General features: G+C 36.8%; 1 protein-coding gene across 1 annotated transcript in view; it reads right to left on the bottom strand.

Annotated features, from left to right (window-relative positions):
• LOC141450035 (uncharacterized) overlaps positions 1–27231 on the bottom strand; it is a 233999-nt gene extending 206768 nt beyond the window's left edge. The window contains exon 1 of the mRNA XM_074120037.1: positions 27096–27231. Within this exon, the coding sequence (XP_073976138.1) occupies positions 27096–27222 (127 nt within the window). The 5' untranslated portion in view covers positions 27223–27231. The remainder of the gene's footprint in view (positions 1–27095) is intronic.
• Positions 27232–27711: the final 480 nt, after the last annotated feature.

Consider the following 27711-nt stretch of genomic DNA (forward strand, 5'->3'; position numbering starts at 1 on the left):
CATCGTGTTCCTTTTATTGCAGATTTGACTTTGGGGAACAGATCTAAAGTCACATGGGGTGGGGCCAGGTCAGGCCCCATAAGGCGGGTGGCCTAAAACTGGGATGTTGTACTTGGCTACTAGGAACGTCTTGACAGACAATGCGTTCTCTTGATAGAGAACCCCGTGACTTGTTCTTCCTCAAAATCGGGTCGTTTTTTTCCTTACCCTTTCACGGAGTTAAGCAAGCACCTGACGGTAGTAATGTTGATTAATTTTAATCGATATTTTTATCCGATATGGAGGTGGAAGGGCGGACCTGGGCGGTCATCATCTCCGACGTCTTCTCGGCCATCTTGGAAACGCTTGAACCATTCAAAAACTCGCGCACGTGATTAACATTCATCGCCATAAACTTCTTTTAATAAAAGATAAGTTTCAGTAGCGGTTTTACCAATTTTCATGTGAAATTTCACGACAATTCGTTGCTCTACTACGTTGTATAATATCATGTTTCACAGCAAAGCGAAACTAACACCTCTTACACAAAACGACGGTTCCGGTCAGACAGATTTTGTCTAGAAACACATGAGACGCTGCAATCGAAAGAGGAGGCTTTACGCTGAACAGCTGTCGGTCGTTAGGATTTGGCGCATGCAAAGTTCTTCTGTAGCAGCATCTGTCTCGTTATTTAATAGCGGATGAGGTTGCTTTAAATTACGTTAACTACTAAAGTCATTGCGAGTGTTCGCATCTTTGTCTAATAAAAAACTCACATAAATTTCTTCTGATGATGCTTGAGAATCAAAAACTCGTCCACAATTTCTTCAGAAAATCAACCCTAATGATAGAAATTGTTCTTGTAAGATTTTTGAACCTAAATTTGTTTATAGGCTGATCCATAGGAGATAAGATGCGCAGAATAAGTGCTTTGATAAAGCATGAAGGTGGATAACAACAATTTAGTTGTGCCTAAAGAAAATGGTAAGGACAGAAATGGAAGATTGTAGGTGTAGACAATTGAACAACTACTGCAGTGCGTCCAACGAAAGGGTGTTATAGTGGAATAGGAGGAGGACGGGAAGCGAAATTGTAAGAAAAGAGCCCTAGATAGAGACGGAAGTCTTGTCTAGTTGCAAAGGGGGTTTGTGTTTGTGTGTAGAGTAATATACTATTCTACCGCCTGGGGGCGTTGAAGAGAATGAGGAGAAGAAGAAGCTTCGGGAGCTAGCCCAGGGATTCCTCCTCCATACTACTACCAAGATATATCTCCTCTGGGGGCATCGTCCATAGTCGATTTGGTCTTGAGCCAACAATACACCCATGGAGTTTGCTTCTCAACAACCAAGCTTCCTTAGTTTCCTCATAGCTTTCCCAGACTCAAACTATTCTACATCGTGGCCTTTATCCTCATATCAGCATCAATTTCTAGCCAGAAGTAAACAATAATAACTCATCCAAGGCGCTTTTGAAGTAAACATATTGGTTAAGCTGTGTAAAATATCAAAGAGTTGAAATTGCTGGATTCAGTCCAGTCCAATCTTTGGTTATGATTTGAGGTATAATTAAACTTTAAATTTTCTCATTTCCGGAGTTTTTTCCCCCAAAGACCTTTCATAATTGCTGAAACAGAATATCCGTTTCTTCGGTAAACTACCTGAAATTGCAAACATTCTAAGATTTTCCAGTAATATGTACTCAAATCTACGAGTAAATATTTTTAGAATGACATGAAAAACCGAGTTTATTTCAGTAAACAGTCGACCTCTGGGCAGTCAGTGTTCTCTCGTTACAGACAACACTGCCAATCCGCGGACGGTGTGCTGTAAGAAGCGCCTAGGAAGAGAAAATGGCTCTAAGGTCTAGCACCTAGATTCGAACCCGAAATCTCCGCGTGCGAATCCTGTACCTAGGAATTCATAATCCAGTCGTTATCCAGTATACGCTTACCACTGAACTTATCTCTTCCGCAATTCAAAATAAAAGTTGTAAAACTACGTAAGAGTCATATGTGTATCGATTTTTTGTTTTTTGTTTATTTACAACTGCGACGATTGTTGGAACAAGCAAATGTGGTACGTGATTAAAAAAATATCACGTGAAAATATACGAGTGAAGAAGGCAGTATCACTCCATTATCGTGGACGTATGTTAGTCTTCTTTTACGATGACAGTAGATCGCGAGGCCATCTTCGCTTCAATCTTCTTGGAGGATCACCTGGTATTGCAGAAGAAGATAGTTATTCGATTAGAGGGTTAGGATGAGCTGATGTACAGGAATGAAATTTTAAGAAACGAGTTTTAGCGAGTGATCTTTAATGAAAGGGATTTTGAGATCATTATGGATGGTGAGGTTAGATACATAAAACGGAGCGTTAAGTAGTTTTCGTAGTATTTTTGATTCAGACGTTTTCTGGAGGTGTAGAGAGTTAGAACGCTTAGTCGATCCCATACTTCGATGCCGAATGACCAAATAGGACGCAGTAACAGGAGGTATAGTCTTTTGTTTTGTAGGCTGAGTTTCGATCGTTTATCAAGTAGTCTAGCGAGAAGTTTTGTAGCGTTGGGTTAGTTTCTTATCTTTTCAGTCTAGTCTAGAGGATTCCATGTCAACCGTCTCAAATATCCGCACAGAAATACAAGCAATTATCGATCTTTCATCTGACCATAGTCCTGTCTTACTTATCCTAGACGTGAATAGATTTAAAAAAAAAAAAAAATTGATGGATCCGTTTTCAGAAAGAATTAAAATGAACTCTGTATAGAGGCACTTCCGGGAGGCGGATTTTTTTCCCAAAGCTTATTTCCTGGTAGCGTGGTGGCATCAAAGCCAAATATCAGATTTGTACTTCCTGCGACATGTAGCTGTACTGACCTACATACACACTAATCTTTAAAAATCACAGTTTCAGTTTCAGCAGACTACAAAACGGATGTAGCTGGTAAAATTCTTGATATCAAAGACCATCGAGGAACTATTGACTATTTTCAAGGTAATTTAAATGTGGCCAACAGTTTAGACAAGAAAAAACATGATCAAATCAATCTGGCTGACCTTTAACCTTTTAACTAGTATATTGTAAGAGAGTAGGGGGTAAAACGAACTAATAAAGTAAAAAGTAATACCGTAAGAAACTATGTAGCTAGTTAACTACTAACTTTGTAAGAATAAGAAAAAAGAAGGATATAAAATTCGAAGCAATATCAAAAGTTATATAAAGAAAATAAACACTAGGCTAAGAAAGAAAATCGTAAACCTAAAATGCGACCTGTTAGATTCTGGACCACTGCGAACATGTAGAAAGAAGCACAGCCCAGGAGGTTATTACATTATTCAGAACGTGATGCCCGACGCTACGGCGACGCCTAGTAGTATATGACTGGCATGCTATGGCAGTAGCATTTTGCTATATTATAGCAGCACCGCTCACATTCTCTGTGTGCGTTTGTGTGTCAGATACGCTCTTACACACTCTCTGCTATATATTTAGTAATAAAATGCTAATAGCAGGTCGCGTCACCTGCTGCTATACACAAATGTTGCTGCGGCATTCGTTCGTATCAAGAAACTCGGGCGAGGTGTGTGGTGGAGGCACTCTGGATTTAGATGGTATATAAAATAAATATTTTACGTGCAATAACTTTTTTTTACAGGATATTAGAAAAAATACTGTGGTTATTAGCAATCTGAGTTCCAAGCTAAAAATTGGGAGACATTTTTCTTATAAAATTGCAGTTTTGAACCCCAAAAGAAATGCTACAGTTAGAAGCAATGCAGCGCCTTCATACAACAACTATCGTAACCAGAAATGGGATTAGCTAAGTGGTAATTCCATTCCTACCAGTTCAACTCACGACTGGTTCAGGGACTGTCTGGGGTGCCCTGAAGGAAATTAGCGACCATAATAAGGTCTTTCTGTTTTGAGGGTACCTGGTCATTCAGGATATAAGGGAAACGAAGCGGCAGATTTTGTTGGCCCGGAAAAGGCTCTGCGGGATACTTCGTTGGCCCGTAACCCTGTTTTGGGGTTCCGAAGTGTGTGAAGTCTGCGGCCCATTAACTTATGGGTGCAGAGTAGGACACAAAAGAGTGGTGGATTGCCACCACAGGGTAGAGACAGTCGAAGGAGTTCATTAAAGGCTATTCGCCGAGGCTGACTGCAGAATTAATCCGTCAAGGCCGTAGGGCTATAAAAAGTTAAGGTTGGTTATTCTTCGGCTATTCTCTTTCTAGGAGCTTCTTACAGTTCACTGTCCTGGTGATGGATAGTGTCGTCTCTAAACGAGAGAATCGGAGGACTGCTGTGCACTCAAAAAAAAAAAACAGCGCCTCAATAAATATGACTCGAAACATTCGACAATGAGCAGATACCTAGATTCTTAATTAGTTCATTTTTCTCCCAGCTGAGGAGCTACCGTGCCCGAGAAAAATACTTGTGTTTCTCTAAACATAATTTCACTTACAATAAACACGAATTTTCCCCTGTTTTTCCCCTCATAATCATTATTAATCGTCGGGATTTCCATTTTAAATTAACTGTAATGAAAAGCAAAGGAAAACAAAGGGCAGATATTTTCTCTTTTAAAAAAAAAAGCTCTACTGAAATATACGATAAAATATAAATGATTATGCATGAGCAATCAGTCGAAGATAGCGCGGTTGCGGGTTATACTGCTGACGATGATCAGTAGACCAATGAACGACCGTCAATATAACAACATACAATTGCTGCACCACCTACTGGTGGAGGAGTAAGCTGCGCTACCCACTAGTACTACTGATGATGATAGTATTATGGCCGGACTTAACAACCTCGCCGTTATAATTACGAGCGATCCTACAATTCTCATTTCCCAACAACTTCAATCGTTGATCGTTAAAGAATTATATTCGACGTTTTTATTTTATGCCTAGAGTTGCATTTTTTGTGTATATTAAAATGCGAGGGTCGTTTGAAAAGTCCGTGCAAAAATAAAAACTACTTAATTTTTGGGGGTAAACCTTTTTTATTTTTCAACATAGTCTCCTTTTAGGCACACTTCGTCCAACGCTACTCTAGTTTGTTGATCCCTTCCGAATAATAGGATTTGTCCAAGTCCGAAAAATAGCCATTCGTTTCTGCAATCACCTCCTCGTTTGAACAAAATCTTTTTCCCGCCAGCCATTTCTTCATATTGGGGAACAAATAGTAGTCCGAGGGAGCCAAGTCTGGAGAATAGGAGGGATGTGAAACGAGTTGGAACCCTATTAATTTTGCGACCACAACTGCTGAGGTGTGAGCTGGTGCGTTGTCGTGATGGAAAAGGACTTTTTTGTGGGCCAATCGTGGGCGTTTTTCTTGCAGCTCGGTTTTCAAACGGTCCAATAACGATGAATAATATGCACCTGTAATAGTTTTACCCTTTTCCAGATAGTCGATGAGGATTATTCCTTGCGAATCCCAAAAGACAGTCGCCATAATCTTTCCGGGCCGAAGGAACGGTCTTCGCCTTTTTTTGGCGCAGATTCCCCCCTTGGTAACCCATTGTGTTTAGATTGTTCTTTGGTCTCAGGAGTGTAGTGATGTATCCATGTTTCATCCACAGTGACGAAACGACGCTTAAAGTCCTGCGGATTCTTCTGGAACAGCTGCAAACCGTCCTTGCAACACTTCACACGATTTCGTTTTTGGTCAAGCGTGAGCAATCGCGGCACCCATCTTGCGGATAGCTTTGTCATGTCCAAATGTTGATGCAAAATATTATGTACCCGTTCATTCGAGATGCCCACAGCACTAGCAATCTCACGCACCTTCACTCTTCTGTCATCCATCACCATATCATGGATTTTATCAATGATTTCTGGAGTAGTAACCTCAACAGGGCGTCCAGAACGTTCAGCGTCACTTGTGCCCACATGGCCACTCCGAAAATTTTGAAACCACTTATAAACTATTCTAATCGAAGGTGCAGAGTCACCATAATGTTTATCAAGCTTCTCTTTAGTCTCCTGAGGCGTTTTGCCTTTCATAAAGTAGTGTTTAATCAACACACGAAATTCTTTTTCGTCCATTTTTTGAAAATCACTCGACTTCCTCGATTCAAACGAATGCCAAACACAAAGAAATAGACCGATCTGGCTGATACTTGGTGTGTGTTCTTCCAAGAGATGCTACTAACTAAACATAACCTCGATACGCGCCAGTAGTGCTATCTCTCTGACTTTGCACGGACTTTTCAAACGACCCTCGTAATTTGTGGCAGTGATCACCTACGACTCCTTGAATAAAAAGTATCACCTATTTTTTTTTTTTATCAGGCGAGGCCTCTTACCAATTAGGTGCCACCGGCTGGCAGGGTGGAAGCCCCATGCTTTACAATAAACCATTTTTTTTTTTTTTTTAACAAATAAAAAGTAGCCATACGCGGGATTCGAACTGGCGATCTTCCGCACACAAAGCCACTATCTTGACCACTAGACCAACACGACCACTATTTGAATACATCGAACCACAACTTTTAGCACAGCCTGAACATGACTTTATTTATTTATTTATTTTTTTTTTTTTTTTGAACGAATAAACTCACCAAAGCATTACAATTACATGACCATCAAAACATCATTTGAAGTAAATAACACTCATCAATATTAGAGCCTGAGAGAACCAAATGTCATGAAGTGATATTCTATACTTTTATTTAAAAAAGTCCATTCTATGGGGGGGGGAAAAAAATAATGAAAATAAAAGAAAAAACGACACCATAACAGCGAACAACATTCTTGTTTTAAAGCACCTCCCCTTTTATACTAGATCCATTACCTCTTACATCTGATATGGCTGTAATTGCTCTCTCTTATTGTTCAATTTTTTATATTTTGAGATTCAAGAACGCCTGTGCTTTTTTTTTTTGTAATAAAACATTTTTGTTAGGAACTAATAAATATTTTATTACAAAAATTTGTTTTTCTAATATAATATTTGTGTAAAAGAAGAACACAATTTTTATTTTTTTTAACCCAAAATTTATTAGGTAAAAAATGGAAAATTTAGTCAACAGATTTCTAATGACTACTTTTCCTGGATTCTGGGACCCCTAAAAGTGGAAATTTTTGGTGAAAAACTGAAAAATCGGAAACCTACAACGATTGCTTTACTTCTCTTACAAAGGGAAGAGGAAGTAAAAGAAAAGAATTGTGAAACACTCACAGACAACAATCACTTACAAAAATTTTACAGTAAAACTCCCTTTTTTTCATATTTTCATTCCAAAAAAAAACAATTTCCCAACCAATTTGTATCATTTTGATGATTTCAACTAAATCAGATTCATATTTCAGTAATAATATCGCCCCTAAACTGGGAATAAGAATTAAAGACTGCAGTCCAGACTCCCTATTACTTTGAATGGATAATTAAGAAATGGTACTGACTTCGCTTCTTTTTTTTTAATTGTCATGCAGCAATAACTAGAATTATTTAAAACTTAAAACGATGAATAACTTACACTTTGTAAGATAGTTAGCCCAATTAAAAAGTAAAAAGTTAGGAGAAATTTTGTTGCTAACAATCTTTTGTCCATCAAAATTGTTTAAAGAGTAGAATATGTCAGCAGAATGTATAGTCTAACTTGTTCTTCAAGATTTCCACGATGTTAACAAGATATTGTAAAGTAGATTGATGAATGCAATTCTAGGGGGGGCAGTAGATTTTAGTCTGGGAATTACGGCCTTTAATGATCAGTACAAAAACTCGTCAGCTGATGGTATAAAAAAAATCAATTTATCTAAAAATGTTGAGTTTATCCTTTGGAAAAATATCGATATTGAAGAATATATAGGAGACTGTGTAAATAAAGACGCGGAATAGAGTGAGGAAGACCAAAAGGCCAAAGAAAAGAAGATAGATAGATAGAGAGCGTAATGTCGTACATTTTCCCAGTGATTCCACCGGGGAAAACTATTTGGCCTAGTTCTACAAATCTCGAGAGTATGGAAAATTTTGAGATGCAAAGAAAAAAACCTCTATGAACAAAGTTCAAGGGGAGAAACCTGAGGAAACCGAGAGAACCGAGGAGTTCTTGATCGTGTCGTATTGATTGATTGTCGCAATCAATGAAAGAGGAGTGAAGTGTATCAGGGTCTGTTCTGTGGTCGCAAAAGAGATTGCAGCAGTATAGTTTGTACAATAAGATTTTGTTCCATAAACTTGGATGACAGTAGTTAAAAGTTTGGCCGGCGCATTTTGCGCGACGCCTTGTGATTCTGGTGGCAAAGTGATTGACGGTTTCTCTAGGCTTTACATAAGTCCATCCCACCTAGCATCTGCTGGTCTGGATCTATGACCACGGATTTCCACCCTATTGAAAACAGTAACAGAAATAGAGGGAAACTGTCTCTTATAACTTCATGAGATCGTTACCAACGCTAGTTAGCGAATAACATAATTATTAGCACATGGAAACCAGTGATGAAGAAGGTAACGCAACAGAATCAATCCTCGTTAAAACAGAATCCAAAAGATTGGACCGTCCCTTATAGAAATAGGTACTCTAGAGCGAATCTAACCCCATTCCTTCTATCTATAAAAATGGTTACAAATAAATGTTGTAAAACTAAATGGACCAATGAGGATATAAAGTTTTTTAAAAAATTGGCCGTAATCATTTTTTTTAGAAAAGCTCAAAAATCAGTTAGAATTGAACTTCATGCGATTTTTTCATTTTTTTTTGAGCTCTTTAAAAAGCATCATTTTTTTTGAGCTCTTTAAAAAGCACCATTTTTTTTGAGCTCTTTAAAAAGCACCATTTTTTTGAGCTCTTTAAAAAGCATCATTTTTTTTTAGCTCTTTAAAAAGCACCATTTTTTTGAGCTCTTTAAAAAGCACCATTTTTTTTTGAGCTCTTTAAAAAGCACCGTTTTTTTGAGCTCTTTAAAAAGCACCATTTTTTTGAGCTCTTTAAAAAGCACCGTTATTTTTTTGAGCTCTTTAAAAAGCACCATTTTTTTGAGCTCTTTAAAAAGCACCATTTTTTTTGAGCTCTTTAAAAAGCACCGTTTTTTTTTTGAGCTCTTTAAAAAGCACCATTTTTTTTTTTTGTAGTTTAGGAGCCTCATACGCAGTATTTCCGGCGAACACAGGAAACAGAAAATTTGACTCACTCGCAATACTTCCGCTTCAACTAATATACGATAGTAAGACAAAGTCGTAGGTATAATTTTCTTTTGAAAGCAAAGTGACAAATTATTACTTTTATTTTCATGTTTTTTTTAAAAAAAACAGTTACAAGTACTCCATTATTTTGGGGTCTGACCCATTTTATTGTTTTTGGTTTTTTTAATTAAATTCCACAATGTATTACTTAACTGTATAAGTAATTTGTAAAAAATAAACGAACAAATTGGACAACAGAGTTCTTTTCTTTCTATAAAGCGTTACATAAGTTATATAATGGTAATTTCTACCAATGTTACCAAAATATATAAACTCCATGACAACATAACATAAACACAATAACACTAATCAGGTTATTTTAAGGATAACAATTCCAGCCAATTTCCACTATTTCCGTCGCTTTCTATATTGTGCTCGTTAAATAGATCTTATTATATGGTCAGCCAATTTTCTGCCTAATAAGGGAACACAGTCGCTATTTGTTGATGAAATACGCCCCAAAATGCCTCCAATTATTGTATAAATTATTATAAAGTTCCAATTAAGCAAGTAGGGCACTAACAAATTGGGGAAAATTGCAGAAAAAAAGGAGAGGGAAAACTAATAATAATTTGTAAAAGCTCTCTTTTACAGCTAGAAAATTAAAATTAAGAGAATTTTCTTTTTTTTTTTTTGGAACTTACTGAAGCCTAAAATTGTTTCAAGACCAAAATATTGGTGTAGGAATTGTCCTCAATTAAGGTACACTAGATTTTACGTCATACTAGGTAACTGATATGGTAACCTCTAACCCCGCCACTTGTGACGCGATTATCAAACACGAAAGTGGTATTTCTTTAGAATTTAGAAAGCAATTCCTGCAAACTCTCCTAGGGCTTATTCAAGAAAGGAACAAGAAAGGAAACACGTCCTTCACTTTTCGCTGGATTAGATTTCCTCTAAGCCTTCTATAACCCAGATGTCACTTCACATGTCGTCGCCCGCTAACTTGGCGTATATCCAAGAGCCACATGGAAACGTCTTCAAAGAACCACCAAGAAAGCTACAAGATAAACCATTTATTAATTTAAAATAAAAAAAAAATCTCAAGATAAAATGAGTTAATTAGTAATTGAAACTAATCAAAGGATGGCCACAATAAGTTTTTTTAGTCAAAATTGGCTAAACCGGATGTAACATATCTCTTTAATGAAAGTAAAAAATTAATGCCTATTTTTTCAGGCTGGCTTCACGTCCAACTACGAATTAGGTGTCGTTTACGGAGGCGACTAGCAAACATACTTTACTGTTAAATTTCTCATATTAAACCATTAAATAAAACCCAAGGCCAAGATACCGAGAATCGAACCCAGTACCACAATGCATATTAGCTTTACAGGTCTCGCCTCTTAACCGCTCGGCTCAAACGCCTTCTTTACTGAATAGTTTTTCCGGAAAAACGGCTCCAGCGGTTTCCTTTACACTTAGCTTTCTTAATCGCACTCACGTAGCTCTAAAAAAACTTTTATTTGGAACATTTTCCCAGGAACAATCAATTAAAGGCACATCCAGTTTGTTGGTTTTTCACAAAAATGTCATTACTGTTCATTGTACTGACATACCACCTGTATAACATTAATAAGAATCAAATGTGTGACTAAATTTCCAAACATAAGAAAATCGCCTGACCGGATGGAAGTACCGCTTAACCGAATAGAATTTTCTGAATTTCCAGATTTTCAAGCTAGAAGGCACCTTACGATATTTGAGGCGCCACGGTAGCTGAGCGGTTAGAGACTAGACCCGCAATGCTAAGGTGTATTGTTGGTTTAGTGGGTTCGATTCTCCCGGTCTAGGCCTTGGATTTTATTTAATGGTTATTAAGAGAAATTTATAGTAAAGTATGTTTGCTAGTCGCCTCAGCCCCCGACACCTAATTGTTAGTTGGACATTAAGCCTCGCCTGAAAAAATAGGCGATTACTTTACTTTTTTACCTTACGATATTTTTCGAACTAATTATAGTGATTACTAAAGCATCAATTTACCACTTTTATTAGAAACATTTACCCGGAAATTTTGAATTAAGTAGGTGGATAGATTCCTTCTAAAATTACTAAGAAATGAATATAACTCAAACGCTAGGAGTTTGTGGAAAAGTAGTTTCAAACTTTTGAAATTAGTAGTAACAAAAAGTCGTGTGCGAGTTGAAACCAGATTTTTAAACACGTTGTAACCTGTCTAGTATAACATGAAGTACCTTACATTAAAGTCTCGTATTGTTAAATTTTATTGATAAATTAAATTCAAATTTAATTACCAAATGCCACACTAATGGATCTAGCAAAAAAGCAAAAAATAGGGGAACATGAAATTATGTTCTCTAGACAGCTAATTCTGCTTAAATCCATCTCTACCCGTCTCTCGAAATGACATGTCTGGGTTTATAAGCCAGCCGCACGTACGTTACAGCAGCCCAACATATTACTGTAATGTATGCATATTTAATTATCATAGAATCAATACATGATGGTTACCCTCACGAGTGTAATACTGATGAGGCTACATCCAGTCTGGTGAGGCAATGTTGATTCCGTCAATATTAGCTTCCCTAACTTTGCCGTTTTTCCCCCCCTTTTCCCTACTTCCGCCTCCTAACTAGAGGAAATATTGCCATCGGGTAAAATTTTCTAAATTGGGTTTTTCCCAATAAGATTTAAATTTGAGAAAATTTTTTTTTGGGTAACCTGGTACTTCTGTCTCTTTTTAAGTATGACTGTCAATGCTCAAAAAACCTACATCCTAATGAATGTAAAGTAAAGTAATTGCCTATTTTTTCAGGTTGGCTTTACGTCCTACTACCGAATTAGGTGTCGTGGCCGGAGGCGACTAGCAAACATACTTTACTATAAATTTCTCATATTAACCATTAGATAAAATTCAAGGCCTAGACCAGGGGAATCGAACCCACTAAACCAACAACACATCTTAGCTTTGCGGGTCTAGTCTCTTAACCGCCTAACATACTTTACTATAAATTTCTCATATTAACCATTAAATGAAATCCAAGGCCTAGACACCAGTAATCGAACCCACTAAACCAACAATACATCTTAGCATTACGGGTCTAGTATCTTAACCGCTCGGCTAAGCGTGGCGCCTAATGAATGTACCAGTTAATTTATTAGCGATCCTCTTAAAAATGGATTATTAAAACATTTCTGTTAAATTTCGTGTACTTAAATTTGTCATATGTAGCAAATATTTAATTCTATTTATAGAAACACCCATCAATCAGTTTCATACAACTTTCAGACACACTTATATAAAATAGAATTGTTGGACAAAGATGCTGGGAATGAGAATGTACCCACAGAAATGTCAGAATGCTCTTAGGAGCTTCGCCCCTGCCTACTTTCTTGCCCAGACCTGGTGTACCATCCTATCTCCTGACGTGGAAACCCTCTCTACACAAGACTTGAAAGATAAGCAATGACTAAAACATGCAAAACCTCTTTACAGACAACTGTGGACGGTGCTCCCGCATTGCTCACAGAAGAATAATTACAAACGATTCTATACACAATACTATCCTCAAATCTATGACTCTTTACATGGATCGAACTTAGCGTCATCAATATTGGTTGCACCATCATTAGAGATTGTATCAGATTCGTCAAACTGCTTCAATACTACTGTCAATCAATTCACTTCAATATTCACTGTCAACATCAAAGAATACTGAGCATAGATAAGGTTCGCTTGCTATCCTCCAAGCACACTGCCATCCTGCAAGAATCGATTCCTCTCTCTCCCTCACACACAAAAAAAAAGACGTTCCTGATCATGATTCACTGCCTCCATTGCCTCTTAAATTCCTTAAGTTCACTACTGATTCCCTTCCTCAAACAACTTGGCCACCATTTCTTCCTCCACCGATCCTATGGATCACCCTCTACCTAGTTTTTCCACTCTTTCTCACTTCCACTAAATAAAACGAATTACATTTCCTTGTGCTGCCTTCATTCTCTATACCGAGCTCATTTTTTACTGGCCGTGTTAAATAAAGCAGACTTTAGTAGGCGAGGAACGACCGAACATTGCAGGGGGTGAAAACAAAAAAAAAAAGAGAAAAAAAAATGCTGTTGGAAAAACGAATTTCCTGTCCTATGAGAAAATTTATCTTCAGTCCAATCGGTGGTAATTGAGTACTACGGTTAGAAAAAAATAACTTCCATTTTCCTGCATTTTTCCAGTAAACTGTTCTTTTTTATTCCTCTTTCAAGACCTCTTCCTACTAAGACAAAGCAAATTTAAGTATTTTGTTTTTTACTTTTCCCAACTCCTAGAAAATTTCACGATTGTACAGATTTTCAAATTTTTTTTTCAGTATTTCAGAGAAAATGTCTGTTTAAGAATTTCCTTGTGCCCCCCTCCAAAAAAAAAGTGGGTTTTACGTACAGGTCCGTGTGTGTAGAACGAATCTGGAGACAGTTGTAACTCAAAAAACAGTTTCTTTCGAGTGCTCACCATGTGTTTTTTCAAAAAAAAAACATTATCAAACCGGAAATACCCACATTCCTGTAGTACAAATATTTCACGATTTCCTGTTCTTGAAAAACTTGAAAACCTTTGTTTTATTAGTCCGAAAATTGTATATTTAAATTTATTTATAGAGGGGAAATTGGTTTTTCACCTTTTTCCTCACGATACTTTTCTGAAGTGGCCACAAAACGTGAATTTCCAGGAAATATTTGACGCGATCATCACAGTTTTTCTTTGTATCACTTCTAAGAGGGGAAGAAAAGCGTTAGAAATGAATGAAGCTTACAAAAAAAATACAATATACAGAACAATGACGCTTTAATAATTCATTAAATTATATTGGAAATCGTCTAGCTTGAAATATATTATACAGTATATGTATTATATATATTTTATATAAAAAAAAGTGGATCACATCAAATAAAAATTTATATTTGCAAAAATATAATATATTTAACATTAATGCATATTTTTCCCTCCTTCGTACACATACAAACTCACAGAATACAGTAAATATATTTCTATTCATCGTTTTATTTATTCATTTCCAATAGAATGGCGTTTACAGAAGTAGAGGAATAGATTTGGATATATCATTTATTTATCTATTTCAGTGAACAATCTTTCAGGATTGTTTCTACTTGAAATATTTTGAGATTATTGATTTTTATGGTTTGAATGATCTTCAACAATCAGTCTTTGTCTAGGATTTGGCGTGAAAGTAGAGCACTGAATTTCCACTATGATATGACCTGCCGGAAAACGGAAGTACGAGAAATGAAAAGACTTTTTTGAAAAACAAAAACAAAGAAAGAGTTGGTGAGAATGAAGCATAGAAATCGTTAAGATCGAAACTGTGCTTTTACGCATGATGAATCTAGTTTAGCGAAAAACGTTTTTTCTGCGCTGATGCGCAGGAAAAGGACGTTTTTCTTTCTTGGTGGTAATCAACACGAAGAATATCATCTACGATAAATGAACCGGATAGTGAGGATGAATTGGAAGATGAAGTTGTGTGGAAAAGACAAAAAAAAAACATCAAATCTTCACCTCTCGCGGCCATATGGTAAAGGAGACAATGACTTCTAAACTCAGCTAGGCTCCCAATCAGAGCTAAGATCTTTCCAACCACCAATGAGGGTACATTTGGCGAAATAATTGAAGATTTGGTTGCGAAAAGTTTCTGTTGTGTTAAGAGAAGAAATTTTAGTGTTTGCCATTCGAGATCTTAAAAACAACACCACAGGTCTTAATCCAAATGTGGATTCAATACACATAGATTGATGAAGTGTCATCTAAAGACTGGTTTTTGAAACCCTTAGTAAACGAAGGCTTAAGTGATCTTCTAAGACGGCAATGGCCATATCATATTACCAGCTAGCTATAAAAAGCTGCATAGTCACTTCCTGCAATCCTGGGGATGCTCATACGGAGCGAATCCCCTTCCTGAAGAACATATTGTCAACAACGCTGGCTAAATCTTGTTTCAGACTTACATCCATCATTAGAGTAGAGCTTGTAGATTTTGTTTTTTTTTTTTGCTTACGTATTTTTATCACACGCTGCATTTCCCCCTAAATTATGTGGAGCCGGTAATACGGCAAGCGGTCCAAACTGACGGCCGACCCAAAAAAGTATACAGTGGTACCTCGGTTTTCGAACGACTTGACTTTCGAACAAATCGGTATTCGACTAAGAAATTCAAGAAAATGTCCTGAAATCGGAGCAAACTTTTGGAACTCGAACACCCGAGATGAGCCGAATGGCGTTCGTTCGACCCGGCGCGCCTCGCCCGCAGAATCAGTACAAGACAATCTACGATCGGAGGAAGATTTACGCCAATGTTTCCCTATACATTACACTTATTTTAACCCTTAGACATCAGGGACCAAAGAAAGCCAGCAGTGATAGTAAAGATACAGGTAAGAGAGAAGCTGCGAGAAGAACTATTGAACTCAAGAAAGAATTAATTACCAAATATGAAATGGGCACATGTGACTCGGATCTATTTGTCGAGGGCTTGAGACGAAATAAACTAGTTTACATTAATTCTTATGGGATAAATTGTTTCGGTTCTCGACCAAATTGGTTCTCGACCGTACTTCCGGAACGAATTGTGTTCGAGAACCGAGGTACCACTGTATTTTGTTATTATTATTTCATTTTTAATTAAAGAAGCGTCAAAATCTGCGGGTTATAGCGCCCAGAATTTTTCTACAGTGCACTGCCGGACTTTCGGGCATCTCATTTTGTACAACACTGTTCATCAACGGGTTCCTAGGAAGTGAAAATCTAAGGGCCATCACCTGGATTCGAACCCGTGAAACAATAGCTAATCCCATTCCTCAGGAGAGTCCATTGGTAACGTTCATCGTTTAGCCAAAGCTAACTAATGACTTAGAGCAGTGATTCTCAAAGTGTGCGCCGCGGCTCCCCGGAGCGCCGCGGTGCCGTCATAGGGGCACCGCGAAATATTCAATTAAACAATTCGGCAATTTTCTTGGAATTTCCAATTCTTGAATTTTGGTGCCAACAATTGTGTGTGCTGACAAAATTCCAAGAATTTAGCAACTTTCGAGTCTTTCATTGTTTTCTTTCCAATCCGCATCTTTTGAAACGGCTAGTGCGCAACCACGGCTTCCCCACCCAAGCTTTAGTCAATGTAAGGGTAGTGAAACCCCACCACTCATCCACTCTAGCGTAGGGGTAAAGAAACCCCACCACTCACCCACTCTAGCCAGAGAGAAAGAGACAGCCCCCTCGGCACACAGAGAAGGGAGGCTCGGCGAATGTATACGAGAGGAAAGTCAAAAAGAGTTCGAGATTCTGTGATTCGGAGATTCTGTAATTCTGTTCAAAGTCTTACACTTCAGTTGTACACATCGTTTAGCCACGTCAGTCAGTCTGTTCTGTTCTTGTAGTGTAAAGTATAGAGTCCTTGGCAGTCAGTCGTATAAATACGGGGATGATGTAAGGGTAGTGAAACCCCACCACTCATCCACTCTAGCGTAGGGGTAAAGAAACCCCACCACTCACCCACTCTAGCCAGAGAGAAAGAGACAGCCCCCTCGGCACACAGAGAAGGGAGGCTCGGCGAATGTATATAAGAACGAGAGGAAAGTCAAAAAGAGTTCGAGATTCTGTGATTCGGAGATTCTGTAATTCTGTTCAAAGTCTTACACTTCAGTTGTACACATCGTTTAGCCACGTCAGTCAGTCTGTTCTGTTCTTGTAGTGTAAAGTATAGAGTCCTTGGCAGTCAGTCATATAAATACATAAAGTCTTATACCGATACTAAAGTGTTATTTATCCACCAACAACGACAACCAACATCTCTCTCTCTCCTCAACCATTACAGTCAATATATCTTATGTATTAAGGGCGCCGCGGAAAAAATCCGATTATTTAGGGAACCGCAAACCGAAAAAGATTGGGAACCTCTGGTTTTCAGTCCAGAGAAACCTACTTTTCAGTTCTTCCAGTCAACTAGTAATCTGAAACGGCATATTTCACTTTAAACCCTGGTGCCATCTTCTAGGAAGTTCTAGGAAAAGCGGAAATACAACACTCAGGAATAAATAACTCTCCTGCCCAATCAAGAGAGCTTCCAGAGTTTTCACGCTAAACTTTAGTTCTTTATTGCGATCTCTCAATAAACACAGATATATTATTAATGAAATATATTACCATTCTAACGATGGAAATTCAAAAGGAAACTATTATTAGCAAACAACAATAGAATGGCCGCCAGAGCGCGTTTGGGTAATATTTTATACAGCCAATAAAATTATTAGTACTATAAAACTTTTTTTTTTTTTTTTAGAACAGTTGTGCTGTTTGGCTGGTTGTTTGTTCGCTGTTCTTGTTCCATGGAGTTACAATAATAGCAAGTTATTTAATATTTATGAACAGCCATTGGTGTGCCATTGTTATTTCAAAAGTAAACAAAAAAATAATATAATACTTCCGATGCATTGTTACAAAAGTTGGATCTACCATTCTTTCCTTTAATTAATTATTTATTCATTAATTTTTTATTACCTAATAATTAAATTAAATTGCTTCTTTTATTAATAGTAATTAATTTTTATTTCTGTTTTTGTTAATCATCCATTTTCTTTTCATGTCTAATACATTATTTAGAAAGAAGATTGTATAAAATATTGCGTACAAAATTATCTGCGATTGCTGAATTAAGCTTCTCACATTAAACTTTAATACAGATCCTGTTAGTACGGCATTCTTAAAATACACAAATATCTAAATATACAGGGTGTTCATTTTAAGACGGCTCAAATGCATTTCATGCTTAAACGTTTAATCTGAGCAAAAAATGGTAGAGGAAACATTTGTTGCCCGTTACCTCTAGTTTCAGAATATGTGACTTGATTTTAGATTCCTGCCCGCATACGCGGCTGACGCGTGACCAAAAGTGAGGGTTTGCAGTTGACCCCCATTTTCACATACACAGTTTTAATGAGTATAAAAAGTTATGAATGAAACCGAAAACCGCAATTAGATATCTTCAAAATTAAAGGTGCTAGGGCCATTTCAAAATCTGACATTTATTAATCATATTTCAATTTTTTAACTTGTTATCAAAGAGAAAGAAGAGCACGCGATAGGTCATTTTTATGTATTTTTTCATCCCCTTTCTACTGAAAATATTGCCAAGGCAGTAAAGCTAGTATTTTTCTTAGTATCGGGGAATAAGTCGTTTTCCGAGAGATTTTCCAAAGAAAAATCAAATGTTAAGAGCATTAGATGTTCTCAACCATACACAAAATGGCTAAAACTTAATTTTACATCTGTTACAAACAAGAAGGTGTAATAATTATTTGGTAATTTTGGGAGAGTTGCGTTTAATCACCAAAAAAATTGGAAACCTCCTGCCACATATTTAAGTGATCAATATCTTTCATGTAAAGAATCAAACTTATTCCTTAATTAATCAAATAATGCACTTTACTCAACCTGTGAAGCATATACTGTGCCTTCAAAGGTGCCTCCTCAGATACAGAGAGCAGTTGATAACCTCCTGTCTAACCTGGCACCTTTGAAGGCACAGTACATGCTGCACAAGTTGCGTTAAAATTCATAAATACCAAATTTTGAAATGGCCTAGCACCTTTAATTTTGAAGATATCGAATTGCGGTTTCCGGTTTCATTCATAACTTTTTATACTCATTAAAACGGTGTATGTGAAAATGGGGGTCAACTGCGAACCCACTCATTTGGTCGCGCGTCAGCCGCGTATGCGGGCAGGAATCTAAAATTAAGTCATATATTCTGAAACTAGTGGTGAAGGGCAACAAATTTTTTCCACTACCATTTTTCGCTCAGAACAACGGTTTAATCATGAAATGCATTTGAGCCGTCTTAAAATGAACACCCTGTATATTATATATTTTTCTCAATTTTTAATTGGATACTGCGACTGAAACTAGTTCAGAAAGATTTTAAATAGAAATCTTTTGAGCCGTTTTCCAATAGAATCTTTAAAAATTTGAGATATTGCTTCCGGTTTTGAGAATTAAGGCGATACTTCCGGTTATATGATTTTTTTGTCCAAACTCAGGAGACCTCAAGACGGGTAATTTCCCTGGTAAAAATTTAAAAAGACAAAAAAAGAAAAAAGGAAGAGGAAGTAATAGAGAAGGGTGGTGGTTGGCTAAGGGGTCGATTTAATTTCTTGTATATGGCTCCCATCTAGCGGCAAAGCTTTGAACTTAGTTCACTCTGTTGATAATGTATGGAGGGCATAAGTGTTTTGTTCTTAATAGCTTAACAGCAACTTTTTCTTTTTTTTCCCTCCCCACAACAGTAATAGAAATTTTTTTTGAAGTAGTTAAGTTGATTTTTGATTTGAATGTTTTTCCCCCGGAAGCATCCGGTTAACCCCAAAATTTAGTTCAAATTTAATAAATTAAAACAAAAATAGGATTTAAATTTAACAAAATCGGCTTAAACGATTTTCTTTTAAAGTTTTCATGATAGTTGCATAATATGTAAGATGTAGAACTTTTATATGAAAAAATTTTCCCAAAGAAATTTGATTGAAGGGCACTTCTGGCTAGGAAAAGTCAAGCTTTTTCCTCAAAAGTGCCATATTATTGTTCATTGTAAATGGATTACCACCTGTTTAATATTAATAGGGATCAAATTATGGAACAAAGTTTCCAAATTTAAAGGAAAATGGCTGACCGGAAGCGACACGTTGCTGAATACGTTTTTTTTCTTTTTTTGACATATTTTATTTAAACTCTGCATAGTAATTGAAAACACAAAAATCTGCAAATTTTTTTTACTTAAAACATTAGATTTAGAGCACTTTTGTGTTTGTGTGGATAGATTCGTTGTAAAGTAAGAATTGAATATGATTCAAACGTTCTGAAGTGGATTCCGTTAAGTTAGAAGCCTTGAGATTAGTAAGTGATAGGCAGTCTTGGCGTAAATGGATTTATTAGCGTGAATATAATTTATTAGTATGAATGATTTTATCAGTGTACGTGTATTTATTGCGAGAATGTTGGTATGAATGTTAGATTTAGGCTTTTAATCCGGGGTTGAAAGAAATTTATAAAAGTATTTCAATGCCCCCCCCTCCTTAGGTTTAAATTTAATTAGAGGGAGAAAATGCGATGATATGGAGGGGGAGAGCATGAGTTACAGTGGAGTGGGAGAGCTACTGATTTTATCGAAGGCATTTTAAATGCAGAGATGGGTACATGTGTGCTAAAAGCTTCAGGGATCAGGGATCAATTTTTTTTGTTCCAACGACTCCAAGAATACAGTGCGGAAAACAAGGGAATGGTTGTTATTTAATGCACCTCGCCAATTGAAAACTCCTCCCACAATCCCCAGACTTTGAATCTGATCGAAAACTTCTGGTCGATTTTGGAGAAGAAAATTAGAAAAAAAGAAATGTATCTCTCGAAGAAAATAGCAACTCCAATTTTCCTTTTGGTAGCCACAGCTGATTTAAATATATTTTTTCTGCAACCATGTAGGAACGTTCTCATTACTCAATTAAAATCAGCTGTGTAATGCCCAACTTTACCTCACTAGTGGGGAAAAAACTTTATTGTGCTTCCTTGATATAAGAAGTTTTGTTATTAAATATTTTCTGTAAAACTTTAATAAGCTTATTTAAATTTATTTTATCTAAATAATTAAAAAACGAATATTAAAAAAATTAAATAAAAATTGAAAGGAATATAGAAATAAAAATAAGATTTTAATAAATAATGAGATATTTTTAATTATAACAGTTAAAAAGGTTATAGTGTTACCTTATAGAAATTTAAAATGGATTCTAATGATTCCTGTTTAGTTTTTTTTTTTTAGTTAATAACCCTAATGGTTGCAGAAAAAATATAATATTTAACTCGAGTGTAAAGTATTTTCCTCACACTCGGCAATTTGCACTTGCACTCGCCTCGATTCGCTCGCTCGTGCGTGCAAACCCTGCCTCGTGTGAGGAAAAGTACTACTTTCCACACTTGTTAAATAAATAACTATAAATGTATTGTTTATAATATTTAATAAATAGCTTTCATTCAGTCATTTCATAAATTACACTTGTATGAATACTTTTTTTTAACCACTGTATACGTAACCAGAGAGTAATGGCGGGAGAGTGAAACATTGGTTTAGTGATACACAATAATTAACAGCCTTCTCACAATCGTAATGTTTACATTCCTAGATATAACAGCGCCAAAGTAAATAATGGCGCAGGCGGGAACCAGAAGATTCTAAAACTTATCACCAGATTGCATGTTCGCGCCCATTGTTTATATAATTGTCAGTCTGTGTAGAAATTATCTTACCCGCCGAAACTCGGAGGCCGTCCCGCACGGATGGGGGGCTGAAGTACTAGTAGAGTGGAAACAGGTTTTATCTTAGGGCCTACAGTTATCATGTTGACCCTTTTCTATTTCGATTATCTTCATGTTGACGCCTTATCGTAACGTAAACATCTTTCTTATACGTTACTACGTAATAATTAAATGGTACTCTGAAACTTCTTCTACTAAGCAAAATGTTTACCATGCTATTAAAATCAGATTTTAGGAAAAATATATTTGTTTAGTCCTAATTTGAGGAGAAATGAGTTTTTCACAGGGAATCCAAATTTTTGTGGGAAATTGTTTCAAAGAAAAATTATTGATCTACGAATGGGCATACCGAACGGAAGTGCAGTACAGGTTGGGAGAGGATTTTGATTGCTAACTTCCTGCCAGGTCCTGTACCAAATTCCGAAACGATATAGTTTCAACTTTCTGTGATTTTTGGTATGCACATAGTGCATACGAGCTAGTTTTCACAAGCATATATACAGGGTGTTCATTTTAAGACGGCTCAAATGCATTTCATGCTTAAACGGGTAATCTGAGCAAAAAATGGTAGGGAAAAATTTGTTGCCCGTCACCTCTAGTTTCAGAATATGTGATTTGATTTTAGATTCCTGATCGCGTACACGGCTGGCGCGCGACCAAAAGTGAGAGTTCGCAGTTGACCTCCATTTTCATATACACACTTTTAAAGAAGAGTATAAAAAGTTATGAAAGAAACCGAAAACCGCAATTCGATATCTTCAAAATCAAAGGTGCTAGGCCCCCCAAAAAAAGTAAAAAAAATACTAGGCCATTTCAAATCATATTTCAATTGTTTAACTTGTTATCAAAGAGAAAGAAGAGCACGCGATAGGTCATTTTTATGTATTTCTTCATCCCCTTTCTACTAAAAATATTGCCAAGGCAGTAAAGCTAGTATTTTTCTTAATATCATGAAATACGAGTAAGTCATTTTCCGAGTGATTTTTCTAAGAAAAATCAAATGTTAAGAGCTTTAGATGTTTTCAAGCATACACAAAATGACTAAAAATTAATTTTACATCTGTTACAAACAAGAAGGTTTAATAATTATTTTGGGTGAGTTGGGTTTAATTGCCAAAAAAAATTGGAAACCTCCTGCCACATATTTAAGTGATCAATATCTTTCATGTAAAGGATCAAACTTATTCCTTAATTTATCAAATAATGCCCTTTGCTTAACTTGTGAAGCATGTACTGGTGCCTTCAAAGGTGCTAGCAAGCCAGGTTAGCCAGGAGGTTCTCAACTGCTCCCTGTATCTGAGGAGGCACCTTTGAAGGCACAGTACATGCTGCATAAAGTGCATTATTTGATAAATTAAGGAATAAGTTTGATCCTTTACATGAAAGATATTGATCACTTAAATATGTGGCAGGAGGTTTCCAATTTTTTTTGGTAATTAAACGCGACTCTCCCAAAATTGCCAAAAAATTATTAAACCTTCTATGTTAGTAACAGAAGTAAAATTATTTTTTGTCTTTTTTTGAACATCTAAAGCTCTTATTATTTGATTATTACTTAGAAAATCACTCGGAAAACTACTTATTTCCCGATATTATGAAAAATACTAGCACCTTTAATTTTGAAGATATCGAATTGCGGTTTCTAGTTTCTTTCATAACTTTTTATACTCTTTAAAACTGTGTAGATATGAAAATTGGGTTCAACTGCGAACTCTCACTTTTGGTCGAGCGTCAGCCGCGAATGCGCCAAACATCTGAGGTTTCAGGTGCCCGGAGCTTTTTTTTCAGTACACTGCTGGCCTTCAGACAGTATTCTCTTGTTACAGACAACACTGTCCATCACCAGTGAGCTGTAAGTAGCTCCCAAGAAAGAGAAAAACAAAAAAAAAGAGAAAATGTAGATAATTAAATCTCATATAAATGGGAATGTAGAGAATAGAGAGAGATGGGGAAGGGATTAGCCCAAAGGTTAGCGGATATTGGCGCGGAGATCCCGGGTTCGAATCCAGCTGCTGACCCATTAGATTTTCTCTTCTTAGGAGCTTCTTACAGCTCACTGTCAGATGATAGGAACAATGTTGTCTATAAAGAGAGGTGTCCAGAGATTCGGCGAATGCACTGTAAAAAGCTCTGGGCTCCAATATCTTCAGATTAAAAGAAAAAAAGAGATAAATTACAATAATAAAAAGAGAGAGAAAGAGAAAAGGCAATCTCTCTCCGGCAATCGCTTTTAGTAAGAGAGAGAAAATAGTATTATATCGAGATAGTTTACCACAGTACAGTACAGCCAATCAAGAAAGCAGTACTTGTACAAGATAAAATGACGTGTGCTTTACCAGAGTGAAGAAGGCTGAGAATAGCGTTAGACGTGTACAGGAGCATATCACAGCATAGAGCCAAGTATGTAAATGTGAACATTATCCATGAATAGATAACCGTAAATATCTTTAGCTAGTGTAGGTACTTTTGGTCTAGGTATTACGACTAAGGAGGGCCGGAGTAGGATAACCGACAACGTCGTCGTCGTCATGTACACAGTGAAGTTGTTGCGTGGCAGTGTTGGAGTACACGCACCTGTATAACTACAGGTCTGGGAACAAAGCTACAGGAATACTATCGTATAGGCGCAGGAGTTAGGGGTGGGCGGGGGTTGTTTTCTTACTCTCCGGACGTCTATCCGCAGTATAATAGCGGAACTACACACTCACACAGCAACAGTCAAGATACAAACTCACTTTCAACAGCCTGGGGGAAACTATCTCGCCAAGCACGATATGCACTGAATTAATTACTATTGCTACTGAATAGGTAAAACGTAAAACAATCTATAGTTTCTTTCGTGGGTTAATGTGCTATGCTATAAAGTAATAATGAATTTTTTATTTCTCTTAATTGTACGATAAGATTTTTAATTTTGAGTGATTACCAGAAATACCCATTTTAATATCTCCTTAGGCTCCCAAAAAGTAAGTGGTTTTTACAAGGTGGTCTGTGTATGTACGAGGGTCGTTTGAAAAGTGCGTGCAAAAATAAAAACTACTTAATTTTTTGGGGTAAACCTTTTTTATTTTTCAACATAGTCTCCTTTTAGGCTTATACACTTCGTCCAACGCTGCTCTAGTTTGTTGATCCCTTCCGAATAATAGGATTTGTCCAAGTCTGAAAAATAGCCATTCGTTTCTGCAATCACCTCCTCGTTTGAATAAAATCTTTTTCCCGCCAGCCATTTCTTCATATTGGGGAACAAATAGTAGTCCGAGGGAGCCAAGTCTGCAGAATAGGAGGGATGTGAAACGAGTTGGAACCCTATTTCCATTAATTTTGCGACCACAACTGCTGAGGTGTGAGCTGGTGCGTTGTCGTGATGGAAAAGGACTTTTTTGTGGGCCAATCGTGGGCGTTTTTCTTGCAGCTCGGTTTTCAAACGGTCCAATAACGATGAATAATATGCACCTGTAATAGTTTTACCCTTTTCCAGATAGTCGATGAGGATTATTCCTTGCGAATCCCAAAAGACAGTCGCCATAATCTTTCCGGCCAAGGAACGGTCTTCGCCTTTTTTGGCGCAGATTCCCCCTTGGTAACCCATTGTTTAGATTGTTCTTTGGTCTCAGGAGTGTAGTGATGTATCCATGTTTCATCCACAGTGACGAAACGACGCTTAAAGTCCTGCGGATTCTTCTGGAACAGCTGCAAACCGTCCTTGCAACACTTCACACGATTTCGTTTTTGGTCAAGCGTGAACAATCGCGGCACCCATCTTGCGGATAGCTTTGTCATGTCCAAATGTTGATGCAAAATATTATGTACCCGTTCATTCGAGATGCCCACAGCACTAGCAATCTCACGCACCTTCACTCTTCTGTCATCCATCACCATATCATGGATTTTATCAATGATTTCTGGAGTAGTAACCTCAACAGGGCGTCCAGAACGTTCAGCGTCACTTGTGCCCATATGGCCACTCCGAAAATTTTTAAACCACTTATAAACTGTTCTAATCGAAGGTGCAGAGTCACCATAATGTTTATCAAGCTTCTCTTTAGTCTCCTGAGGCGTTTTGCCTTTCATAAAGTAGTGTTTAATCAACACACGAAATACTTTTTCGTCCATTTTTTGAAAATCACTCGACTTCCTCGATTCAAACGAATGCCAAACACAAAGAAATAGACCGATCTGGCTGAAACTTGGTGTGTGTTCTTCCAAGAGATGCTACTAACTAAACATAACCTCGATACGCGCCAGTGGTGCTATCTCTCAGACTTTGCACGGACTTTTCAAACGACCCTTGTAAGGTCCAGCTAAAAAATCAGCTAAAACCCAGCTTAACTGAGCTTAAACAATCCATAAATGAGCTCAACCTAGATTAAACAATCCAAAACCGACCTTAATCTAGATTAAACACTCCAAAACTGAGCTTAATCTAGATTAAACACTCCAAAACTGAGCTTAATCTAGCTTAAATACTCCAAAACCGACCTAAACCAAGCTTAAACACTTCAAAACCAAGCTCAACCTAGATTATACACTCCAAAATCGAACTTAATCTAGATTATACACTCCAAAGCCGAGCTTAAATCCTCCAGAACCGAGCTTAAACAATCCAAAACCCAGTTTAACCAACCAAAATGAATCTTAACTTAGTTAAAACCATATTTTCTTATACAAACCCAAATACAAATAATTTTTTGTTTTGGAAATCGAAAGCTATGTATCTGGACGAGATTTCCGAGATTTCAAATTATAGCTAAAACCAACTCTGCGATTCCAATAAAACTCTAGCTGGTCGTTCGTTACAATCTACATAATTATCAAGAGCTCTTCTCTTTAAGCATTCGATCAGAAATCTAAACCTAAAAATGCTTTAAATCATTTCTTTGTAAGTATTTAAATTTTTTTTTGTTGGCTTTCAACTAGTACAAGTAGAATATTATTTTCTGTAAATAACGCTTTGCTTTCATTATCGCATTCACCTGAAAATTAGAAAATCCAGTTTTCAGGGCCGAATTTTCCTAATCTGTGCCCTCGATAATTGATTTCTGTAAAAAGAAGTCCGTAAAAAAACCTTCTTTGAATATACTAGATAATATACTAATTCACGAAAATACTGATTAGAACACTTATCCATCCAAAGGAGTATCCACGTTTTATCTTCATCATATCCCAACGGCCACAACTTCCTGCCTATCTACTGGCAGATCTTATCTTCCAATTTCCACTAAAATCCGCATAATTATCACAATCTAAGATCATTAAAATTCATTAAAAGCCAGTATAAGGTTACCACCAATTTTCCCCAAATAACTCACTGGCCTTTCTTGTTGCCCTCCAGTAATAATTGGGGCCCTAATGTCCTATGTATATATATAGTAATTACGTGTAATCTAAAGTCCTTGAACATCCACAGAGAGTAGTTGCATTCTCGCTATTTTACTAACTAACAATGATGGCGTGTTAAGTAGAGTAACTATGCAAAGTTTATTAACATTTAGATTTTAGTGAGCAATAATCCGCGCAATAATCAGTAGCGCGCCATTCCTGAGAGTGGCGCACATATTTCCCGTAAAAATATGGATCACTAAATTAACCGCTCAGCCTACCTGTTTTTGCTGTAGAGGTGGGATATGCGCCAATCACTTGCAGGTACATATCCATACTGATGTCTTCATCCACTGGACACTGGACACAATTTAAAAGATTGTAACGGTAAAAGTGACTGTTACGCATTACTACTATCTTTATGACGTAATTTGGGAAAAATTACCGCAGCCCTTTTTTTTTTTTTTAACGCACAGGTTAAAAAGAAATCACTAATTGACTAATTAAAGCACTCCCGGATACAAGCACTTCCGGTGATTTTAACACTTCCGCACCAATCTGTAACAAAATTAAATTTATTAATTAGATATTTTTTAAAAATTTATATTGTAAATTAGTGCTGCACGAGACCGAGACGAGGCGAGACTTTATGCAGTCTCGATCTCGGTCGCTCAAATCTCGGTCTCGACGAGATATCTCGGTCTCGGACTCGTCGAGATATCTCGGTTTTTTGAATTTTTGTTTAAGTATTAAAAATGGTTTGCTATTAAAATTTTTTTCAAAAAATGTTATTATTTTCTAATAATTATTTTAATTTATATATTGGTAATGAAAATGTGTGTAAAAGAAGACAACTACTTACACTTAAATGCATCATATATTACTATTACTGTTATA

Source organism: Rhodnius prolixus, unplaced genomic scaffold, assembly GCF_049639745.1.
Source record: "Rhodnius prolixus isolate KJV_2025 unplaced genomic scaffold, Rpr scaffold_2, whole genome shotgun sequence".
Lineage (NCBI taxonomy): Eukaryota > Metazoa > Arthropoda > Insecta > Hemiptera > Reduviidae > Rhodnius > Rhodnius prolixus.